The 19964-nt window shown below is 35.8% G+C and overlaps 2 protein-coding genes across 15 annotated transcripts in view; one reads left to right on the top strand and one right to left on the bottom strand.

The window, feature by feature from the left end:
- Positions 1 to 12995, top strand: part of LOC107705260 (high affinity cAMP-specific 3',5'-cyclic phosphodiesterase 7A-like) — a 44187-nt gene extending 31192 nt beyond the window's left edge. For 3 of the 9 annotated variants that reach the window (XM_016508474.1, XM_016508477.1, XM_016508479.1), the window contains exons 2-13: positions 3051 to 3111; positions 6165 to 6254; positions 7763 to 7914; positions 8056 to 8119; positions 8337 to 8432; positions 9288 to 9388; positions 9501 to 9632; positions 9769 to 9860; positions 10355 to 10499; positions 10844 to 10940; positions 11036 to 11116; positions 12344 to 12995. In XM_016508474.1, coding sequence (XP_016363960.1) covers positions 3051 to 3111; positions 6165 to 6254; positions 7763 to 7914; positions 8056 to 8119; positions 8337 to 8432; positions 9288 to 9388; positions 9501 to 9632; positions 9769 to 9860; positions 10355 to 10499; positions 10844 to 10940; positions 11036 to 11116; positions 12344 to 12567 — 1335 coding nt within the window. In that variant the 3' untranslated portion in view covers positions 12568 to 12995. Of the gene's footprint in view, positions 1 to 3050; positions 3112 to 5062; positions 5108 to 5593; positions 5627 to 6164; positions 6255 to 7762; positions 7915 to 8055; positions 8120 to 8336; positions 8433 to 9287; positions 9389 to 9500; positions 9633 to 9768; positions 9861 to 10354; positions 10500 to 10843; positions 10941 to 11035; positions 11117 to 12343 lie in introns of all 9 variants that reach the window. The other 6 variants (XM_016508471.1, XM_016508478.1, XM_016508473.1 and 3 more) reach the window with 5 other exon arrangements.
- A 216-nt stretch (positions 12996 to 13211) lies between these two features.
- Positions 13212 to 19642, bottom strand: LOC107705262 (mitochondrial fission regulator 1). Of its 6 annotated transcripts, XM_016508484.1 has the most exons (9): positions 19417 to 19634; positions 19200 to 19315; positions 19020 to 19109; positions 18830 to 18931; positions 17970 to 18094; positions 17671 to 17897; positions 15659 to 15908; positions 15397 to 15565; positions 13212 to 15312 (listed from the first exon to the last, which is right to left on the bottom strand). In XM_016508484.1, the coding sequence occupies exons 3-9, from the start codon at positions 19053 to 19055 to the stop codon at positions 15265 to 15267; spliced, it is 957 nt and encodes a 318-aa protein (XP_016363970.1). In that variant the 5' UTR covers positions 19056 to 19109; positions 19200 to 19315; positions 19417 to 19634; the 3' UTR covers positions 13212 to 15264. The 6 variants fall into 6 exon arrangements, with proteins under 6 accessions (XP_016363970.1, XP_016363967.1, XP_016363966.1 ...); XM_016508481.1 differs by lacking the exon at positions 19200 to 19315 and having other exon boundaries at positions 19020 to 19123; positions 19608 to 19642; XM_016508480.1 differs by having other exon boundaries at positions 19200 to 19640.
- Between the last annotated feature and the right edge of the window lie 322 nt (positions 19643 to 19964).

Raw genomic sequence — 19964 nt, 5'->3', positions numbered from 1 at the left:
AATTTGGACATTTTCACTTTGGGGTGTACTCACTTTTGTGGCCAGTGGTTTAGACATTAATGGCTGTGTGTTGAGTTATTTTGAGGGGACAGCAAATTTTGTCTGTTATACAAGCTGTACACTCACTACTTTACATTGTAGCAAAGTGTCATTTCTTCAGTGTTGTCACATGAAAAGATATAATAAAATATTTACAAAAATGTGAGGGGTGTACTCACTTCTGTGAGATACTGTATATATAATTTATTTATTTTTTTTAAATAAAAGAGTGCTTTTAGGAATGCATTATTTATGTATTAGATATTTAGTTGTGCATGATCATTTACCCTATTTATACAGTGAGATTATCTTTGCTGTCATCTAACATTTCTTGAAAGTTAATCTTTAAAAATAACAATAGTAACTATGTTAAATGTAAATATGAGCAAATAAAATATTAGCAAATATCAAAATGAATATCTTTTTAATACTGCACGTTTTAATGTTGTGATTCTTGTTAATTTTTTAAATGATTAAATTAAATTTATACGGTTTATTTTTAATTTATTTAGAGAAAATAATACAGTATTTTAATATCTGCCATTTGTCAGTTTTTATCAAATCATATAAATGTAAAATAGTTATGGGATTATCAGTATCAGTCTGACTTTTAATATCTGTTCATCCCTAAATATGTTTATTAGCATATTTATAGATATGTATTAATGTTGGTGTTTTTTCATACTGTACTTTTTAATATTGTGGCGCTTATTCCTTATTTTATGTGAATTAATTTAATTTATGCTGGTTTTATTTTTTATTTATTTAGACAAAATAATACAGTATTTCAATATCAGTAATATCAGGTTTTTATAAAATAATCTAAATATAAAATAATTAATATCGGATAGACTTGATATCTCTTCATCCCTAATGCCGAGTTCACACTGCACGATTTTAGCCTGATTTTTCACTCGCCGACAGGTTTTGCGAAATCGCAGACAAATGCCCGAAATCGGAGGCAAATCGATGCTCGTTCACGCGAGTGACAATCACGCAGTGTGAATTACCACAGACGCGATCTGAGGGAATCGCCGACGCCCGCAAAATATTTGGCATGTCGCCGATCCATCGTGCAATGTGAACACAGCAGCAACTTAATGCTACCCCAGATAGTCACGCCGTGTGAAAACAACGGCGATCCGATGAGTTTGAAAATCGTGCAGTGTGAACTCGGCATTAGATTGTTCAAAGGCATATTTATAGATTTTTAATCATTATATGTTGGTGTTGTACCAAATTTTACAAAATGCTAATAAATGATTACCATTTACCATGATATTTGTATTGTACTCCAAGTGAATGCTTTCTCTTCTCACAAGTTGTCTTCAGGATTGTATGTTCGTCTTTGGATTGTTTAGTGTGGATTGTTAATCTTTGTACTTGAAAGACACTTCTATTTGCCAAGGCCCTTTAAAGGAACACTCCACTATTTTTAAAAATAGGCTCATTTTCCAACTCCCCTAGAGTTAAACAGTTGAGTTTTACCGTTTTCGAATCCATGCAGCCAATCTCCGGGTCTGGCGGTAGCACTTTTAGCTGCAGCTTAGCATAGATCATTGAATCTGATTAGACCGTTAGCATCTCGCTCAAAAAAGACCAAAGAGTTTCTATATTTTTCCTATTTAAAACTGGACTCTTCTGTAGTTACATCGTGTACTAAGACCAACGGAAAATGAAAAGTTGCGATTTTCTAGGCCGATATGGGCTGCACCCATGGTACGGCAGCAAAGTTCCTTGATTATTATTACGTCAGAATGAGAGTATAGTTTCTAGCCATATCGGCTACCGCCAGACCCGGGGATCGGCTGAATGGATTCGAAAACGGTAAAACTCAACTGTTTAACTCTAGGGGAGTTGGGAAATGAGCCTATTTTCAAAAATAGTGGAGTGTTCCTTTAAAAGCTGCAAACCTTGATGTTTCACACCGTTTCTTCCAAAATTGGTGAGCATCAGTTAAAATAGGATAAAATATAATTAATGTGTTATTCACACTAAATTTCTAGCTAATGCATATTACAAAAAAAAAAAAGCATTTAAAGCCTATATGTATAAAGCATTACAAAGATATTCATAATGTGCGTTGTAATGCATTCATATCTTTTAATAAATAGACGTAATCAAACTGAAAATGCATTATAATATTTGAAAGTTTGTCAAGTGTTTTAATGCATTACACTTTCTAAAAGTGTGACAATGACTAGATAAGTTTTATAATTTATTATAACTATGGCTACAATTATTCATGAGGGCACACAATGCATAAGGTGCATTACAAGGCATAATTAATGCATTTTAAGTTTTATAATGCATTATATAAGCTTTTTAATATAAAACATACAAATGTTTAATGAAAAAAAAAAAAAAATTTCTGACACTTAAAATCTATGAAAATGTTGCTATATATAAAAAAAGATATTTAATTTTAATTTCAGATTTTTGCAAGTGCAGCCAGTGAAAATCTGAACAAAAGCAAAAATTTGAACAAAATCATTATTATTGAGCCCTGAAGAGAGGTACGGCAGCAAAGTTCCTTGATTATTATTACGTCAGAATGAGAGTATAGTTTCTAGCCATATCGGCTACCGCCAGACCCGGGGATCGGCTGAATGGATTCGAAAACGGTAAAACTCAACTGTTTAACTCTAGGGGAGTTGGGAAATGAGCCTATTTTCAAAAATAGTGGAGTGTTCCTTTAAAAGCACATTTTTCCCTCTTAAAATCCCATTGACTCTGTTAAATAATGTTTAGTATAAAAGCAATTTACAATTATTGGTTTTCATCAGAAGGTTCCAAAGAACAGCAAAATATGAAAAAGATTTATAAAATAAAATAAACAATAGAGAACTATTATGAGCTGATTTGCTTTCTTGAATTTGTGGTGGTGGTGTTTTTTTTTTTTTAGCCTTATTTGAATATACACTGCTGAGCATTTGGCTTGTATATGAGTTTTTCCCGCGTGTTTGAGTAAATGCAAATACTGACGTTTGTCTGCATCTCTTCCCCCGCAGAGACGTGGAGCAATCTCCTATGACAGCTCTGATCAAACCGCTCTGTATATTCGCATGCTAGGTAAGCATCATCTTCCCTGCCTAATGCATGCACTCACACGCACACACACACAAACACACTCAACCTGTAAATAAATTCAGACACAGGGTAGATGCACCGCTCTGCACTGGAAGTTACCAAGCGCAGCATATTATACAACAGATTGTGTAACGGAGAGGATGGAGAGCCTCAACCATCAGTCAAAAAGCCTCTGATAATCTCTTCATTACATCCACAGCTTAAGTCATTCCTCAACTAGGAATTGCTTAGCGTTTCTGTGAATTTTCCTTTGATTTAATACTTATCAAGCCTCGACTCGGCCTGATTGCTGACCCCAGGGACCTCCAAGAGTTTTATCTGTGCCCCTTTTGACTTCATAGGACAGCGCTGAAAGATCTGACAGGACCTGATGTTTAAACGTTGCGTACGAACAAAATGCACATTGAAAAAGCGCTTATTCAATCTCATGTTGGATTAACCTAGTAATCAGTTTAGGTTTATGCTTAGTCATTGTTTTGTGTTAGGAAATTTTGATTTCAGGTGAAGTATATTTAGACATTTTACGGGAAAACTAGAGCGAGTGATTAAGAGTAGTTTTATTGCAGTTTATCATCTCTCTTATCAGCACAGGTACAATTTACAACCTGTATAATTTTTTTTTCTAGTAATTGTGAAACGCAATAGTGTCACATGTATAGATGGCAAAATGCAATAAAACCAGTGTTTTATTACTATTTTATGTTATTTTTGTCATTTTGATTTATAGATATTGGTCATTATTGGATATTTATCACCTGCTGTTGGATATTTTTTTATTTTTATAATTTAAAGAGATAGTAATAGAGTGCAGAAGTTGGGTTCCGGAAGTAAAACGTCATTCATTTTTTTTCCATAGGGACATACATTTTTTTTAACGATAACTTACAAACCTTCAAAGACATTTGTGTCTGACATTGTACCAATTGAAATATATAGTGAAAACCTCATTACCCATGATGCTGTGCAGGAAAATTGCACCAATCACAGACCAGCAAAAAATGCCAGAAGGGAATCTTAAATATTTGTGTATAAATGCATGTTTTCTTAAAAAATTATATTGTTTCTATAGATGTAATTAAAAACTTAAAATAAGTAGTTTTATATTTCACCATAATTTTTGTCATCCGCAGTGCTTCATGGGATTGTAGCTGTTCCCCTCACTTAAACCATTAAGTACAAGCCATTAATCCTGTATCTTTGTCTTTTTGTCTGATTTTCAAATACTTTTTAATTTTTTTGCTACAAATAAAAGTTTTTAATGTTTCAGCTGGTTGGCTTGGTTCATGGCTTATGAGGCTTTAACAAAGACTTTTAAATAAATCCTTATTGGGAAAATGAATGGGAAAAATACTTTCAGAACCAGTGCTGCTAAAAAGGTTGGCGGGCACTATTGCACTACAGTTTACAGTTTATATAGTTTATGGCAAAAATGTAACCCTTTGAGAGCACTTTGTCTTTAAGAGCGCATGTCAAAGAGATGCCATGTTCAAGCAATGTGCATTTTTTCTTGTTTTTAACAATGTTGTATAGATTTATGATATCAGCCGTGCTTCAGCCATAATGTGAAAATAGTTATCAGTATATCATATTGTGCAGAATTTCAGTATCTGCATGAAACCTATGTAAATTTTTATACATGAGGCCCGTGATCTGTGCTGTCAGAGATTTTACACAACAGTGTACTAAGAACGTGGTGGTTCCACATTAAATCCGTTTGACTGACATTTACACCAATTCATCACTTTCGAATCACACTGACTGCTTTGCTTTCTGTCACTGTACCATGAATTAGCAAAACGCTAGAACATCATAACAACCTGGAGTCTCTACATGTTCAGTAACATCACCTCCTCAAGCATGTAGACAAAAACCTAGTAAAGCTAAGCCTGACCTAATATTTGATCGTAATTTCTTTTTTTGTTTTGTTTTTAAGCTGTGACAAACAAAACAATCAAACCCTCATTCGTGTTTACACCAGGTATGAACCAACACATCTCACCAGGAGAGACAAACCCGCTCACTCGCTTTCATGGCCTTTCCCTTTAATAACTTTTCCACACCATTCCTCCCTAAAGACCTGCGTCAGGGGACACGGTCTAATCAGTGGCATTTCTCACGTTAAAATGTCTTCTAATACTATTTGTGGGTCAGGAGATGCGTACGAGAGGTTTGGCGCAAAAACAGAAGACGAGAGCGCACTTTTGGTTTCCATAATGTGGTCTTGCTTCTTCGACCTCCGCGGCTTTTCTTCTGCATGTCCGAATAGCTTCCGTCTGTTTTTAGTTATTTATTTTTTTGTCTGATTCGCTTGTTGCATGTGTGACTTTGTGCTACACTCTTGTACGGTTGTTCCGACTCTATGATTTTGTTGTTGTTGTTGTTTCGTTTGAAACTCATGTCTGTCTTTTTCATTTGAATCGTGTTTTTTATGTAATTGTAATTCACAGTTTTGGTATTTTGATAGGAGCTTGTGTAATATTCAAACAGCTGTTTTCAAGTAAGTAAACATACTGGTGGGAGGCTGTTTTATTATTTGTTTATTGACTTATTTACTCGTTGACTACTTTTTTTACTGCACATGAACTCCAATCAGTAGTGACTGACATGCTGGAGGCTGCCATTACTCAGTAAAAGTTTCTGCGTCCCCCTCCTTCTCCCTATCCATGCAAATACACGCGCACACACAGCCAGAGTTTGATGAAAAGGCCTATTGAATGACTTTTTAACAGATGTGACTTTAGAGCTTTGGCCAGCCTCGTTGAAGTCCCTCTGATTTCCTCTCCATTCTGTCCTGGGCTGAAGCACATGCTTGTCTTTCTTCCATGCGTCCTCCTTTGCTCCTAGCCGTCTGAATACTAATGCATAAGACCCTCTGGCATGGCGATGCATGGTCTGTTCCCTGTCCTCCCCTTTCCCCCCACCCATCGGCAGTGTGTGTATGTCTGTCTCTGTCCCCCTGTATCCAGGCCTGTAACCTGCTGTATGTTGTGTTTGCTAACAAATCTCTTGAGGACTTGTGTGTTGATGCCTTCTAGGAGATGTGAGAGTGAGAAGTCAGGTAGGCTTTGAACCTGAACGAAGAGGCTCGCACCCGTACCTGGGCATCGATTTTCGCACTTTGCACTGTAAGTACCCAAATTAGCACTCGCACACATTCCTAGCTCTGTGCAACAGGGAAGCTTTGTTCCGGAGGTATTTTATCATGGGTATTGAATATGTTTAAAGCTTTGAACCAAATCAACCAACTCTGATATGAATTCTTAGAGTATTTGATTCAACTTTTGAAAATCAAAAATGAGACAATTTCGGGATGAGCTACTAAACTCTGAGGGAAGCGAATCAGTTTGGCTCATTTTAATGTATTTTCTTTTTTGAAAACATCACTACTGTCTTTTATGCTGTAAATGTGCGGTCACAGTAGCGAAATTTCGACAAAAGTCACTTTCAAACCTGTCAAAGTGGCAAATTCACTTAAACACGAGTGAAATCTGCACAAGGAAATTTTCTGCAGTTACTCAAAACTCCCAATCCTGCTGATTCCTATTGAAATTAAATGGATTTTACCCGCAAAATTTAAAGGGGTTAATGATCCAAAAATTACAATTGTCATAATTTACTCAGTACCACAAAAATACCACCAACCAAGTTGTTTCAAACCTGTATAAGTTTCTTTCTTCTCTTGAACACAGTATAAGATATTTTGAAGAATGTTGGTAGCCAAACATTTGACGGTAGCCATTGACTTCCATAGTAGTAGTATTTTTTTCAATACAGTGGCTACCGTCAACTAAACTAGTTTGCGAGAACTTTAAGATGAATAAAAACATTGTAGGTAGTTATGTTTTAAAAGCTTTTTTTTTTATTATTTTTTTTTTTATACATATACATAAAATTAATTTAGTCCGAGAATTTAAATGGGATTTTTGCTTCTGGAGGACTGGGAATGTCACTTAAATAAGTAATAAGAATTCAATTATAAATGTAGTAATTTAGAAATAAATATGAAATTCTTTAATTCATGTTTAATTTATTTAACTACACATTAAACATGAATTAAACGTTTTTGTTTATTTGTCAGTTTGAATGTAATGTCTATTTAAATTTTTATTATTTAAAAAAAAAAATCATTATAAAGTTGTTGTTTTTTTAAGTGCCGCTTCTCATTCACCCTTATGTTTGTTATCCCGTTAATATATTCTAATCTAATTATATTAAAGACGTTTTCCCCAATTTTCATAGTCTCTCTGTTGATCTACCAATGTGGGCGAGCTGAATTCAGGAGAACGTACATTTAGCACATGAAAAGATTTATTGCTCTTTTGTTGTGGTGAAATGAAACTCTGTTTTAAAGACTCTCTCCTGACTGGTTTTGTCTTTTGTGCTTCAGTCAGGCATGACCTCTCGTAGGCTGCCTGAGCACCACAATCGCAACGATAGCAACCAAAGTTTTAAACAGCAGTGGCTCCAGTCAGTGGGGCTGGGGGTGGATTTGGACGAGAACGAAAGCCAAAGACACGAAAAGCTTCAAATTTGAAAGCAATTTCAGCTTAATTGTTGAGGATGCTAATTTTAAATGGCATTTTGCATCATGGAATTTCCATGTCCTCTTTCTCATGTGTGTGTTTGTGCTCAGCCCGTGCTGAGTCAGCAGGGTCGATTCCAGCTCGGAGGATCCGGAGGCTCTTTAGTTTCCAGCGACACCTGCTTTCGTCCCGTCTGCTGCGAGGAGCACCACACCTCAACCCCCTCCACATCCTGGACGAGGACTACTGCGGTCAGGCCAAGGTATGGCACCACAAACACACATTGTGGTAAAACCTTGGTGACTTTAGTTTGTATTGAATATTCAACATTTGCGGTATGAATACATACATAACATATGCAGTTATTGATTTTTCATCTGTTCTCACTGTCATTTTCTCACAGTGTATGCTTGAAAAGGTTGGAAGCTGGAATTTTGAGATATTCCTCTTTGACAGACTTACAAATGGTAAATATTTTAATTCTGACGAACCTTCTTATTTCTGTGTGTGAATGTGTGAGATTTGTTGTACTTTACCTTCGCTATATTAAGCCACATGTACACTTCTCATTCAGTTGTGGTCAACTCTGCCACCTGCTGGTTGCATCATGGCTGTGCAAAATTGAGGATGAAGCTTTGCCTAGCCAAATTCATCCTTCCTCTTATATTCTTTGTTGTTTTGAAGGAAACAGTCTTGTCTTCTTGACATTTCATTTGCTGAACCAGTATGGCCTCATCGAGCTCTTCCAGTTAGACATGGTTAAACTGCGTCGATTTCTAGGTAAGTGTTTTTCATGTTTATGGCTGAAACTAACAATGAATGTTTCTTTTATTAATAGTATTTTAAAAGCATAGTTTTATTTTATTAAATACATTTGATTAAAACAATGCAAAATGTATGAAATATAAATGTATGAATGTATATGAACTTAATTTGAACATTAGTTCACATTCACACTATGGTAATTAATTTATAGTTACTGTTTTATAAAAAAAATGTCATGTAACATTTCAGTGAAATTTAATTCATTTCAAACCTCAAATATTTAACAACAAAAGAAAATATTCAAAATATATTAGTATTTTTTTATTTATTAGTCCAGATTTACTAACATTATCATAATATTTAATAATAATTATTAATAGTAGTAGTATTTGTATTATAATATACTAAATATTATTATTATTATTATTATTTATTGGCTTGCTTTTAGGATGTATTTAGCTTTTTTGCAAAAATTGAACATTCTTATTTACAAGAATTTGTAACATTTACAAGTATAAATTTCACATAAATTTTCAAATTGTAAAAGTTGCTTGGAAAGCCATCTGAACTGCATTAAAATGACTCAATGCCCTCCTGAAACTATTAACTATGAGTTGAAACATCTGATCAACTCATCTGATTTATTTTAATTATTATTCAAATATATTTATTGTAATTCTAAAGTGTATTTTTCAATTCTGTAAACATGACAGATGGGGGTTCTGCATGCCACAGTGCACTGATCCAACTAACTGAGAATGAAATTAGGTGTTGATTGTCATCATATATTTGAATGATTATCTGCAGCCCTAATATACTGACTGTACTAATCTTGCTGAATTACTTTAAATGTTGTACACTTGGTTTCAGTTCTGGTTCAAGAAGACTACCACAATCAGAACCCTTACCATAATGCAGTCCATGCTGCTGATGTCACCCAGGCCATGCACTGTTACCTGAGAGAACCCAAGGTGATTGTCCCTTTATTAAATGTACCGTAATTGACTTTTAATGGTTACGTGTAGACTTACAGTCATCTCTTTGTGTGTGTGTGTGTGTGTGTGTGTGTGTGTTTATCCACAGCTCGCCCAGTCCCTCACATCATTCGACATCCTCTTAGGGTTGCTGGCTGCGGCCACACACGATCTGGACCACCCTGGAGTCAACCAGCCTTTCCTCATCAAAACCAACCATTACCTTGCAGCTTTGTACCGGGTTAGAGCGCCATCCAATGGGATTTAAGCACATAATTAGCTCCACAATCCTCTTTATGTTCTGAGTAAGTTACTGTATTTGTAAACACGTCAAAGTCAATCGGCACTGGTGTGTGTGTGTGTGTGTCGCTCTGTAGAATACCTCAGTTCTGGAGAACCATCACTGGAGGTCTGCAGTGGGACTGCTCAGAGAGACCGAACTCTTTTCCCATCTTCCTGTGGAAGACAGGTCAGTCTCTTCACTTCTTTTTAGCCTAAAGTTCTTTGTTAATAAGTTACGGCTTATTATTCTACAAGCAAGTAATTTTTTAAAATTATTATTTGTTTATTTTAATTTCTTATTTAAATTTTTTTTTTTTTAATGATAATTTTTTTACTTTATTATTGTTATTATTATATTCTTTATTGACTCACTTTTAGGATGGACTTTTTTGCCAAATGTAAATACTTATTTATACATTTATTTATAAGAATTATACATTTTATAATCATTTTATTACAATTATTAATTATAATCTATAACAATTATTGTTTTTCGACTCCATTTTGCAAAATGGAAATACTTATTTGCATGAATTTATTACACTTACAAGAATGATAAATGTTCTAATCAATTTATAAAAAGTAAAATAAAGGTACTTTTTTTCCTACTGTCTCTTTAAGACTTCTCTATGTAAATGGCCTCTGTTATGATAGACTGACTTTAATTGGTGTCTCTAACAGTCTGAGTATAGAGAGGCAGCTGGGGTCGCTCATTCTGGCCACAGATATCAGCCGACAGAATGAGTACCTGTCCCGGTTCAGGACACATCTGGATGAGAACGACTTGTGTTTAGGACACGCTTCTCATCGACATTTCGTTCTGCAGGTGGGAATGTGCAATTCAGTATTAATTTCACTAAAAACAAACATTGTGCAGTTTATATATAGTTTTATATACAGATTATATGCCAGCTTTGACTTAAAATAAAATAATACATTTGATGTTTGCTTTAAAAAAAAAAGAGGGAAAATAATTAAAAAATTATAGATAACAAATTAGTTAAATTTATTAAAATATATAATTTTATTTTGTTTTGGTCACTATAATGCTGACTTTAATGTACTTGAAGTTTGCGATGTCCCGTTTTTAAGTGGAAGGGCTGCATACCATATTTTTGAATAAAGACAGACACTTTTGGGCTCTTAAAACCAAATGGACGTGTGTTCCAGATGGCTCTGAAGTGTGCAGATATCTGTAACCCGTGTAGACCGTGGGAACTCAGCAAACAGTGGAGTGAGAAGGTCACAGAGGAGTTCTTCCACCAAGGTAGCCAGTTCTCATGATGACCATGCTCTCTCCATGTGCTCTTAGTTCACTCTGTTCAGAAGCTAATCTTTGTGCTCTGTTGTCGTCTTTTTCAGGTGACATTGAAAAGAAGCATAAACTTGAAATCAGTCCACTGTGTGATAGTGAAGCCAACACCATAGCCAGTGTTCAAATCGGTAAGAACCAGAACATTCTCATTTATGAGCTCACCCTGAATATGGGAGGAAAAGAATAATAGTAAAAAATAATATTACGTATTGTATGTATATTGATTTAAGGCAAGACACTACAGTTTTTTTCAGACACTGGTAAGTTTTCAGATTTTGAGGTATTTTGGTTCAATAATCTTATCTTCTTTCAGACTAGCAGAAAGAAAATATCCAAAATACAGATTTAAGTGTTTGATATATTTCCCAGTTTTATTCTTATTTATATTCTGAAGGTTTTTACAGAAGGGTTTGTTCATATATCGATTGATTGATTTATTTCATTCCTAAAAACATGGTGAATTTTCTGGCTGTTGACACTATTTTCTAATTTATAGAGGAAAAAAAAGAGGCCCAAAATTTGGAATTCAATATAAAATTCAGTAAATAAATTAAATTCCCTTCCGTAAAAATCTTCAACTTTAATGTGTCAACAAAAGGTATTCAAATGAGTGCATATTTTATTATATAATAAAACATAATTGCACATTTCAGAAAACTTATAATACAAAACAGTCCACTATATGTGTATATATATATATATATATATATATATATATATATACATACATACACACATACATACATATACAGTGTTTGTCTTTTTTGTTGTTGTTTTTATTGTTGTTTATATGTGCGTGTATAAAATATAATAATGTAATAATTATAATTAAAGTACAATTATCTTAAATTCAATAAAATCCCTTCTGTAAAACATTTAACTCTAATATGTCAACAAAATTAACTTTGAACCTGTCTTTATCCAGTGTTCAGATTTCTGTTCTGGAAATGCATGCAAATGAGTGCATATTTAATTAGATAAAACAATTAAACAAAATTTCAGTCACTTGTAATACTGGACTGTAATTGTACTGTGATTAATAACTGTCATTAAATGTAATGTCTTGCCTTTTTTTATTCAATTTTAATAAAAATATATAATGTATAATATCAAATATATATAAATAGTGTATATAATACAGTAATATAATATTACTACAACATAAATATCATATTTAAATAGTGTATTTTTATATCTATACTTTTTGTATTTATTTATTTTTTTGGTTATATATGTGTATATATAATAATGTAATATGTAATAATGATATTATAATTATCATTCAAATGAATTATTTTTAGAAGGTCTGGCTGATGTAGTGATCTCTGCCTCTGATTCTCTTTCTCTGCCACCAGGTTTCATGACTTACGTGGTGGAGCCTCTGTTTGCCGAGTGGGCGCGCTTTTCAGACACGCGGCTCTCTCAGACCATGCTCGGCCATTTGGGCCTGAACAAGGCCAGCTGGAGTGCCCTGGAGCCCGAGGCATCGGGGAGCTCCGAGGAGGGGGAATCCGAACCGGGCCGAGCCACAGAAGAACCCAGTTCCAGAGCCTTATCTCAGGGAAGCCAAGAGTCATGACACCCCAGCGCTCGCAGAACACCTCTATTCCCCTCAGCCAAACATCTTGCGTCACGCCACCCATCTCCAACCAACCACTGATGATTTGTTTTCTTCTTTTTCGTTCGTCTATTTAATTTATTCAGTTTTAAGCGCTCATTTACCCTTCAACATAGAGCAATACATAGATACCTCATTTGGCTACTGCTGCAATTTTGGTTTCTTTTAATTATTGTGATATATTTATTGAACCTTATTTGTTTTTTTTTCTATTGGGCGTTACTAATTCAACTCCGATGCTTTGATTAAAGACTGTAAGGGAATGTGGGGTAGGAAGGAACCCCCTCCTATGGCTTTAAAGTGCCATTTTGAAACATTGAATTGCTCTGAAAGTCATTCGAAACACCTTGAGTATTTAAAGGAGAGGTTTTTACAACCACACCAAGAGACAATGTGTGTGAAACCGAATGAGTGCGAGCGTGTGTGTGCCAGTGCTTCTGCAAAACAATCTTCCTCCTTGTGTACAAAAATACAAATGTGAAGAGCCCAGTCCTTTTGCTGCCTCTGAAGACTGTTTACACGTTTCTAACTGAATCATGTTAGTTCTGTGATTATTGCCTTTTAAGCACAGATGTGAAGAACCACTTGTAAATTTTTTTTTTTTTCGAAACCTACTGCTGATGATCAACAAAATCTGTTGGACTGCAACCCCGTCGGCGAGACGCATCAGATGCCATTTGTGCTCCATTGCATCTTTCTCTCCCCTGTATTTCAGACAATGTGTTGAAGGAACGTCGCTTCGTGAAAGGTGGCAGAGATGAACCCTTTTGACCATGGAAGGAGGATTAATGTCACGGGACATGTAGCTGAACGGACTCTCCATGGATTTTGCTCAGGGTCTCAACCGACCTGCTTATTTAGGAGAAACAAGGAAGTAAAGGTGCCTTTTGTAGGTAGCCACCACACCTCTCTTTCTCTCTCTCCTCTGTATTTTGTAAAGAAAGACAAGTCCTTCTCAGAATGTCTCGAAGCCACTCTCGTCTCTTCGGAAGACTGCTACACAATGCCTTAAAACTATGCACAAAGCTAAGTGACCAAATCAGCTTTCGTTTTCATTTTAAACTCATCACATTGTCTATTTAGTGCACTGTCTGACCCTTTGCCTTTTTGTCGTGGAGAAACCTTTTTTTTAATATATGGAGGAGAATTGGTTTAATGATTTGATTTTTAACATTGAACATTCCATTATTGTGTATGGTTTTGGATTCTGTACAGAACGGACAGTTGTTTTTGTTTTTTTGTGCTTCTCTTGATATTTGGAAAGAGAAGAGGTGCTTTATTTTAGGTGATTTGTATTTTTGTTGTAAGTGCTGTAAGACTGTTGATTTAAGAAAAAAAAACTGTTTACAGTTTGTTGTAACAGCCATTTTGGGGAGACGACCTATGTGTCAAGCCATTTTGTAAAGGCTTTGCCGTATAACCTTTTGATACATACTTGTTGCAGTTGCATTTTTGATGAATAAAACTTCACAAAATGTTTCTACCGGATGGCATGAGCTCATGCTGTTCTATTTGTCCAAATGTAACCATAGTAGAAACCTCATTACAGAAATGAAAAGACACAGATTGACAGTTTCAGGTTTATTCAAGAAATGAAAGTCCATTCAAAACAGTTCTGTAGTGTGAAATTAAATCAACCTATTTAGATAAATTACCAGAAATATATCTCCGCCAGGAGATTCCCTTCAATTCTGAGGTACACCTCCTATGTGCTGGCCTTTAAATCCAGTTAGAAATCTTTGAAATGAGAAATCCTGTACTGTAATATAATGCAAATGCACTGACTATTGGTGCACAGCAGACATTTTAGGTATAAGTGCAAAAATGCAAACCTTTTAAGGTACAAACACTGTCAAAAATTCTGCTAATAGACTGAAGTTGGCACTGGACTAGAGATAACAAGCTTGACGTCATAGACAAACAAAACTACATTATTCAAGTGATTTATTAAACTGGTTAAATAACTAAATGACTTCCAGAACAATATCATGGAAATGTTCCAAAATAATAAATTAGAACCTAAAAAGGATTTTAAATGAGCTCTCATTAAATTAGTGAGCAAATACTACTGACAGCACCATCTAAGCCCTATTTATGATGATCACAAAAGTGTGGTTCATAATTGCTAGTGGTCACATGACAGAAAAACCTGAAGTTACTAAAGTTACTAGCAACTATTAATTGTACTTTTGAAGCAGACACAACTTCTGTGCAAACAGGTGTTAAAAATACACATAAAACTACTGATAAAGAACAATCCATACACTTTGGTGTTTTTGTTTAACGTTATCCCTTCAAATGAGAGGAATCTAACAAGGTCGAATACTTGCACTGTTGACATTCAACAGATCCAAATAAATCCACTTATAAAATCATACATAAAACCAAACAAAAAGAACAAATTTCTCGGGTAACTGGCATTAATGATGGAACTGGCTGTGGTATGTGATGTACTGATGGAGATGAACTTTTCAAAGTGCAAATTACATAGATATTCAATAGGGAAACCAGACTGACTGCATAGTGTTTGGCATTTGCATGCTCACCTAAAAGAACACTAACAACATTTTGATGGCTAACAAGAAAAGTTATCCGGTTATTGAAAATGAAAAGTCATCAGGTTAACTACATTAACCTGCTCAGATGAGTAGCTCCATCCTAGCACAGTTTCCTCCTTCCAGTTGACTTTAACATATGTTGGCCAAACTGCAAAAGAAATGGCACAAAATGACTATGGCACTAAAACAAAATACGCGAGATCAGTTTTTCAAGAAATAGAATTTCTCTTACCAGTGGTGTTTCTACGTGGGTCTTATTCTCAGGGGCTGGCAAGTTAAAATTGCTATCACATTCACTGTCGCTCCGGTAGCGGTGAGCGAACTTGCGTTTCAGGGCCTCTGCGATTAATGCTGCAGCATCTGTGGGCTCAACAGGTTTTGGTTTCGTGTCCTCTTGATGACTGGGAACGAAAGGATAATTGAACCTTACTGGTAAGTGTTTAGGATGAGGTTTGAATGTCATCACTGTCCAGATTAAGCACTATAACATTTACCTCTTAACTGAGCGCAGCTTCACTTTCCCCATGTCTTTCAGTACGTCTAGCATGTTGGGAAGCTCTGGCTTTTTAGGTGCCGAGTCCAGTACTGTCTTCTGCTCTGCCTTTTTCCCACGCCGCTCTCGGATGAGGTCAATGGCAGAATAGCTTCTCTGCATGCCAGGGGCGGGACAAGGAGGAGGTGGCGGAGGTGGAACTGGAGTCATTGGTGGAGCTTGGGGTACGGGGGGACCACCTGGCGCTGGAGCTGAAACAAAAATTGCAACTTTAAATAGGTAAAAACGACCAATACCAAAGTATTTACAAGCAGAGTGCTATTTTATGTCTTTTGCAAGAACGCCAACACTTTGCAAGCAAACGTGTTGCACATGCCTAACGTTAACATCACTGGCATATATTTGGGGCATAAAGAACAACTAACCAGTGTTGTTTAATAAAACTAATCAATCAACAATTAATCAATCAACATTGTAAATAAATATATATTTTTATATGTTTCCATGTACCAAAGTGTGTGGGATATATTCATTTTTGCTGTTAAATATAAATAAAAATATTACAACTTTTTCAATTTATTAAAATAAAGCTGAGAAAATCTAAAAATATGAAAATCATCTAACAGCGTTTCTGCAGGTTTTGTGAAGGTAAATTTAAGACCTTTTTAAAACCAACTAAAGACAAAATTATGGAATAAATTGAAGAGGGCACAAAGACATTCATCACAGTTTATGATTAAAACAAGAACAAATATCTGCCTATTGGGTCAGAAAAAGTAATTTTTCAAAGAGAAAATGTATTAAGGGAAAATAATTTTTACAATTTTTCTTACCCATTGATAGACACTTGTTCTTGTTTTGAGCATAAACCCACTTAATTGTGTTACATTTCTCAGAAAACAAGACTTTATATCTTCATTTTGCATCTCACGTAAATGTATCTTGATTCAAGGAAGTTGAGATTTTCATATTGGAAAACAAAACAAAAACACTGAGTAAGAATAATTTTTTTTTTTGCAATGCATGCAACATTTAATATCATGAATTTAAGACTTTCTGCCTTGATTTTTTGAGAACTTTTAAAACTAGAAAATAAAATGTAAACTACAAATATCAAAACAAAAGCTACTTCAAAATACTAAAATGGTATATACACATAATACTAAAGTAGCACTCCAACTAACCTGTGGACTGAGCACTTTGCTCCTGTGCCTGAACGATCTGTGCAATTTGAGCTCTAAGTTTGGCCAGCTCAGTTTCCAGAGCACTGATCTTCTGAATGGCTTCATCGTTGATGATCGTCTGACTCTGTGGCGCAGGTTCAGCCTGGTGCAAGCTGGGTAACGACCGCCGACGTCTCAGGGGTCTGCACTGCTGGGTGCGAAAAAACAACCCCGAATCCGCCTCAAACCTGCAGAACACACATATGATAATTACAATATTCAAATCTCTGTTTTCTAAATCAATTTAGAAATATTTTTACCAATTCCTGCCAGCACCATCGCTCTCTTCTCTGTCCATCCAGCCCACATCAGCGAGTGTGGCCACAAGTCCATTTGGCCCATTTGAATTGTTGAGGAAACTCGCTCCTGCAGCGAATGGATGAAGCTACACAACCCAAAGACAGTTTAAAGGACGGTTAATAATTATAATAATCACAGCCACGGCAAAGAAAACAGCACCAGGGAAACCGGTTTAAACATTGCCTAGCAAATAATGAAGCAATTAGAACATTGCAACAGCAGCTTTTTTTTTTTTAAAGAACTCTTGGCCTAGTCAAGGAAGTTGAGATTTTCATATTGGAAAACAAAACAAAAACACTGAGTAAGAATAATTTTTTTTTTTGCAATGCATGCAACATTTAATATCATGAATTTAAGACTTTCTGCCTTGATTTTTTGAGAACTTTTAAAACTAGAAAATAAAATGTAAACTACAAATATCAAAACAAAAGCTACTTCAAAATACTAAAATGGTATATACACATAATACTAAAGTAGCACTCCAACTAACCTGTGGACTGAGCACTTTGCTCCTGTGCCTGAACGATCTGTGCAATTTGAGCTCTAAGTTTGGCCAGCTCAGTTTCCAGAGCACTGATCTTCTGAATGGCTTCATCGTTGATGATCGTCTGACTCTGTGGCGCAGGTTCAGCCTGGTGCAAGCTGGGTAACGACCGCCGACGTCTCAGGGGTCTGCACTGCTGGGTGCGAAAAAACAACCCCGAATCCGCCTCAAACCTGCAGAACACACATATGATAATTACAATATTCAAATCTCTGTTTTCTAAATCAATTTAGAAATATTTTTACCAATTCCTGCCAGCACCATCGCTCTCTTCTCTGTCCATCCAGCCCACATCAGCGAGTGTGGCCACAAGTCCATTTGGCCCATTTGAATTGTTGAGGAAACTCGCTCCTGCAGCGAATGGATGAAGCTACACAACCCAAAGACAGTTTAAAGGACGGTTAATAATTATAATAATCACAGCCACGGCAAAGAAAACAGCACCAGGGAAACCGGTTTAAACATTGCCTAGCGAATAATGAAGCAATTAGAACATTGCAACAGCAGCTTTTTTTTTTTTTAAAGAACTCTTGGCCTAGAATTTTCAACAATGATCCAGAGAACTGACCTAAAGCAGACATGCTGCCTTCCTGACATACAGGACAGCTGGAAGGAAGGGCAGAGAAGAGAGAAACAGAGACAGTAATAAAAGTTTCAAGGTGAATTTAATGTCATCATACTTTTGTTTTAAAGGTTAGACGGTAGGAAAAGGCTAGATTAGATATTGTGAGCTGAAACCTGTCCTCATGATTCATGATTGTTTATTGTCAGCACACTGATGGAATCAAAACAGAACAGGACAGAAATATGATGATATGGGAGAACTGAATAATGAAAGGCCAAAGATGGAGAATGTTACAGGTTTTGAGAGGCAAAAATGCAATAAACGTGGAAAACACTCTGATAATAATGGAATGAAAATGAATGAAGACTACCTGAAAATACTAAAATAGAAAACAGAAAAAGACTGAATATTTAAAAACACAACAGGCACTCAAAATCATTTGTAAATATCCTTTGAATTGTCTGTTGAAAGAATTACAAAAAGTTGAGAGATTCTTTTATGTTTTTGACACATTTGAATGAACAAAGACTGATACTTTACCTGAAAATGGACACGAGGGCAGGGTGCTAAGGGAAGATTTGTGGCAATTCTTCTGACAATACTCCTGGATGACCCATAAGGCTTTGATGATGATCCTATAGCCTAAGAGAGATATAAATATAATCATTCTTCTAATCACAGGATGAGTGCATAGCAAGAAATGTACATATAATTCTGTGCATGAACTTACCAGGTCCATTTCTATCCGTCTATGATTTCCACTCATCTTGTTACTTCACTTACAGATCTGTCTCATCTTCAAGGATCTGTGCTAGGTCATCTTCAGATCAAAACCTAAAAAAATTTGTAAGAATCACTTTAATACACTTATATATTTTTATTTAACATGACATCTTTTAGACTAGAGTACCCTGGTTTTCCACATGAAAAACGTTATGATCCCTGTAAACTGTCAGTCATTCTCACATAGCAGAAGAGCATCTTGTACAAACGTGTCTCCTCCACTCCTGCTTTCCTAAACAGTCACTTTGTGGCAAACAGACATTGTTCAACGTGACGTTCACCTTGGCATTTACCAGAAAACACTGAGGTACTAAACATTTTGTAGTTGTTTCTTCGTAACGCACCTGAGTGTTTGTCACTAATAGATACCGCAAACAGAGGACTAGTGAACTGTCTACAAACTTTATCACAAAGGTTAAAAGGCGCTAAAACCCCAAGCGTTATTGTTTCAGTGTTGTATTAAACGCCCTGTTAGTTGTTTACAAAAGTTGTCGCGATTTCTAATACGACATTACAAGAAAATATCGACTCTTACCGTGTAAAATGCAGTGTAACAGATTTCCAGAAGGGTCATGGCTGTGCTACGCTAAAGCAATCCAGCGGTTAACGTTACCTGGTTTTTCCACAGTGCGGGAGCAGTCGTTTGGGAAGAAGGGCGGGACTTAATAATATTGGCCAATGGGGTTTGAGAATATTCAAACAATGGGTCGGTCCTATGAGTATGGAGTCAACCACTGGTTTAGAGTAGTGGATTGACAATACAACTGTCCAGTCATAAGTGAGTTATGACTCACACACACACACACACACACACGCACACACACACGAGGCATGCAGGAACCAAGCAGGAACGCATCCATGGAATGGATTTGCTGAATTTCGGAAGTGAGCG

The sequence above is a fragment of the Sinocyclocheilus rhinocerous genome, unplaced genomic scaffold (genome assembly GCF_001515625.1).
Source record: "Sinocyclocheilus rhinocerous isolate Xijiao unplaced genomic scaffold, SAMN03320098_v1.1 scaffold594, whole genome shotgun sequence".
Lineage (NCBI taxonomy): Eukaryota > Metazoa > Chordata > Actinopteri > Cypriniformes > Cyprinidae > Sinocyclocheilus > Sinocyclocheilus rhinocerous.
The sequence above is the reverse complement of the archived record's forward strand: the minus strand, read 5'-3'. Positions and strand labels throughout refer to the sequence as shown.

What these genes read in the sequence shown, in the direction of transcription:
- LOC107705262 (XM_016508481.1), bottom strand. Translation starts at nt 19,055, where the DNA reads ATGAGTGGAAATCATAGACGGATAGAAATGGACCTG. An exon ending in GCAAAGTGCTCAGTCCACAG is followed by an intron (nt 15,909 to 17,670) that starts GTTAGTTGGAGT and finishes TTTTTGTTTCAG; the next exon opens with CTCCAGCGCCAGGTGGTCCC. An exon ending in AAGCTGCGCTCAGTTAAGAG is followed by an intron (nt 15,566 to 15,658) that starts GTAAATGTTATA and finishes TTTCGTTCCCAG; the next exon opens with TCATCAAGAGGACACGAAAC.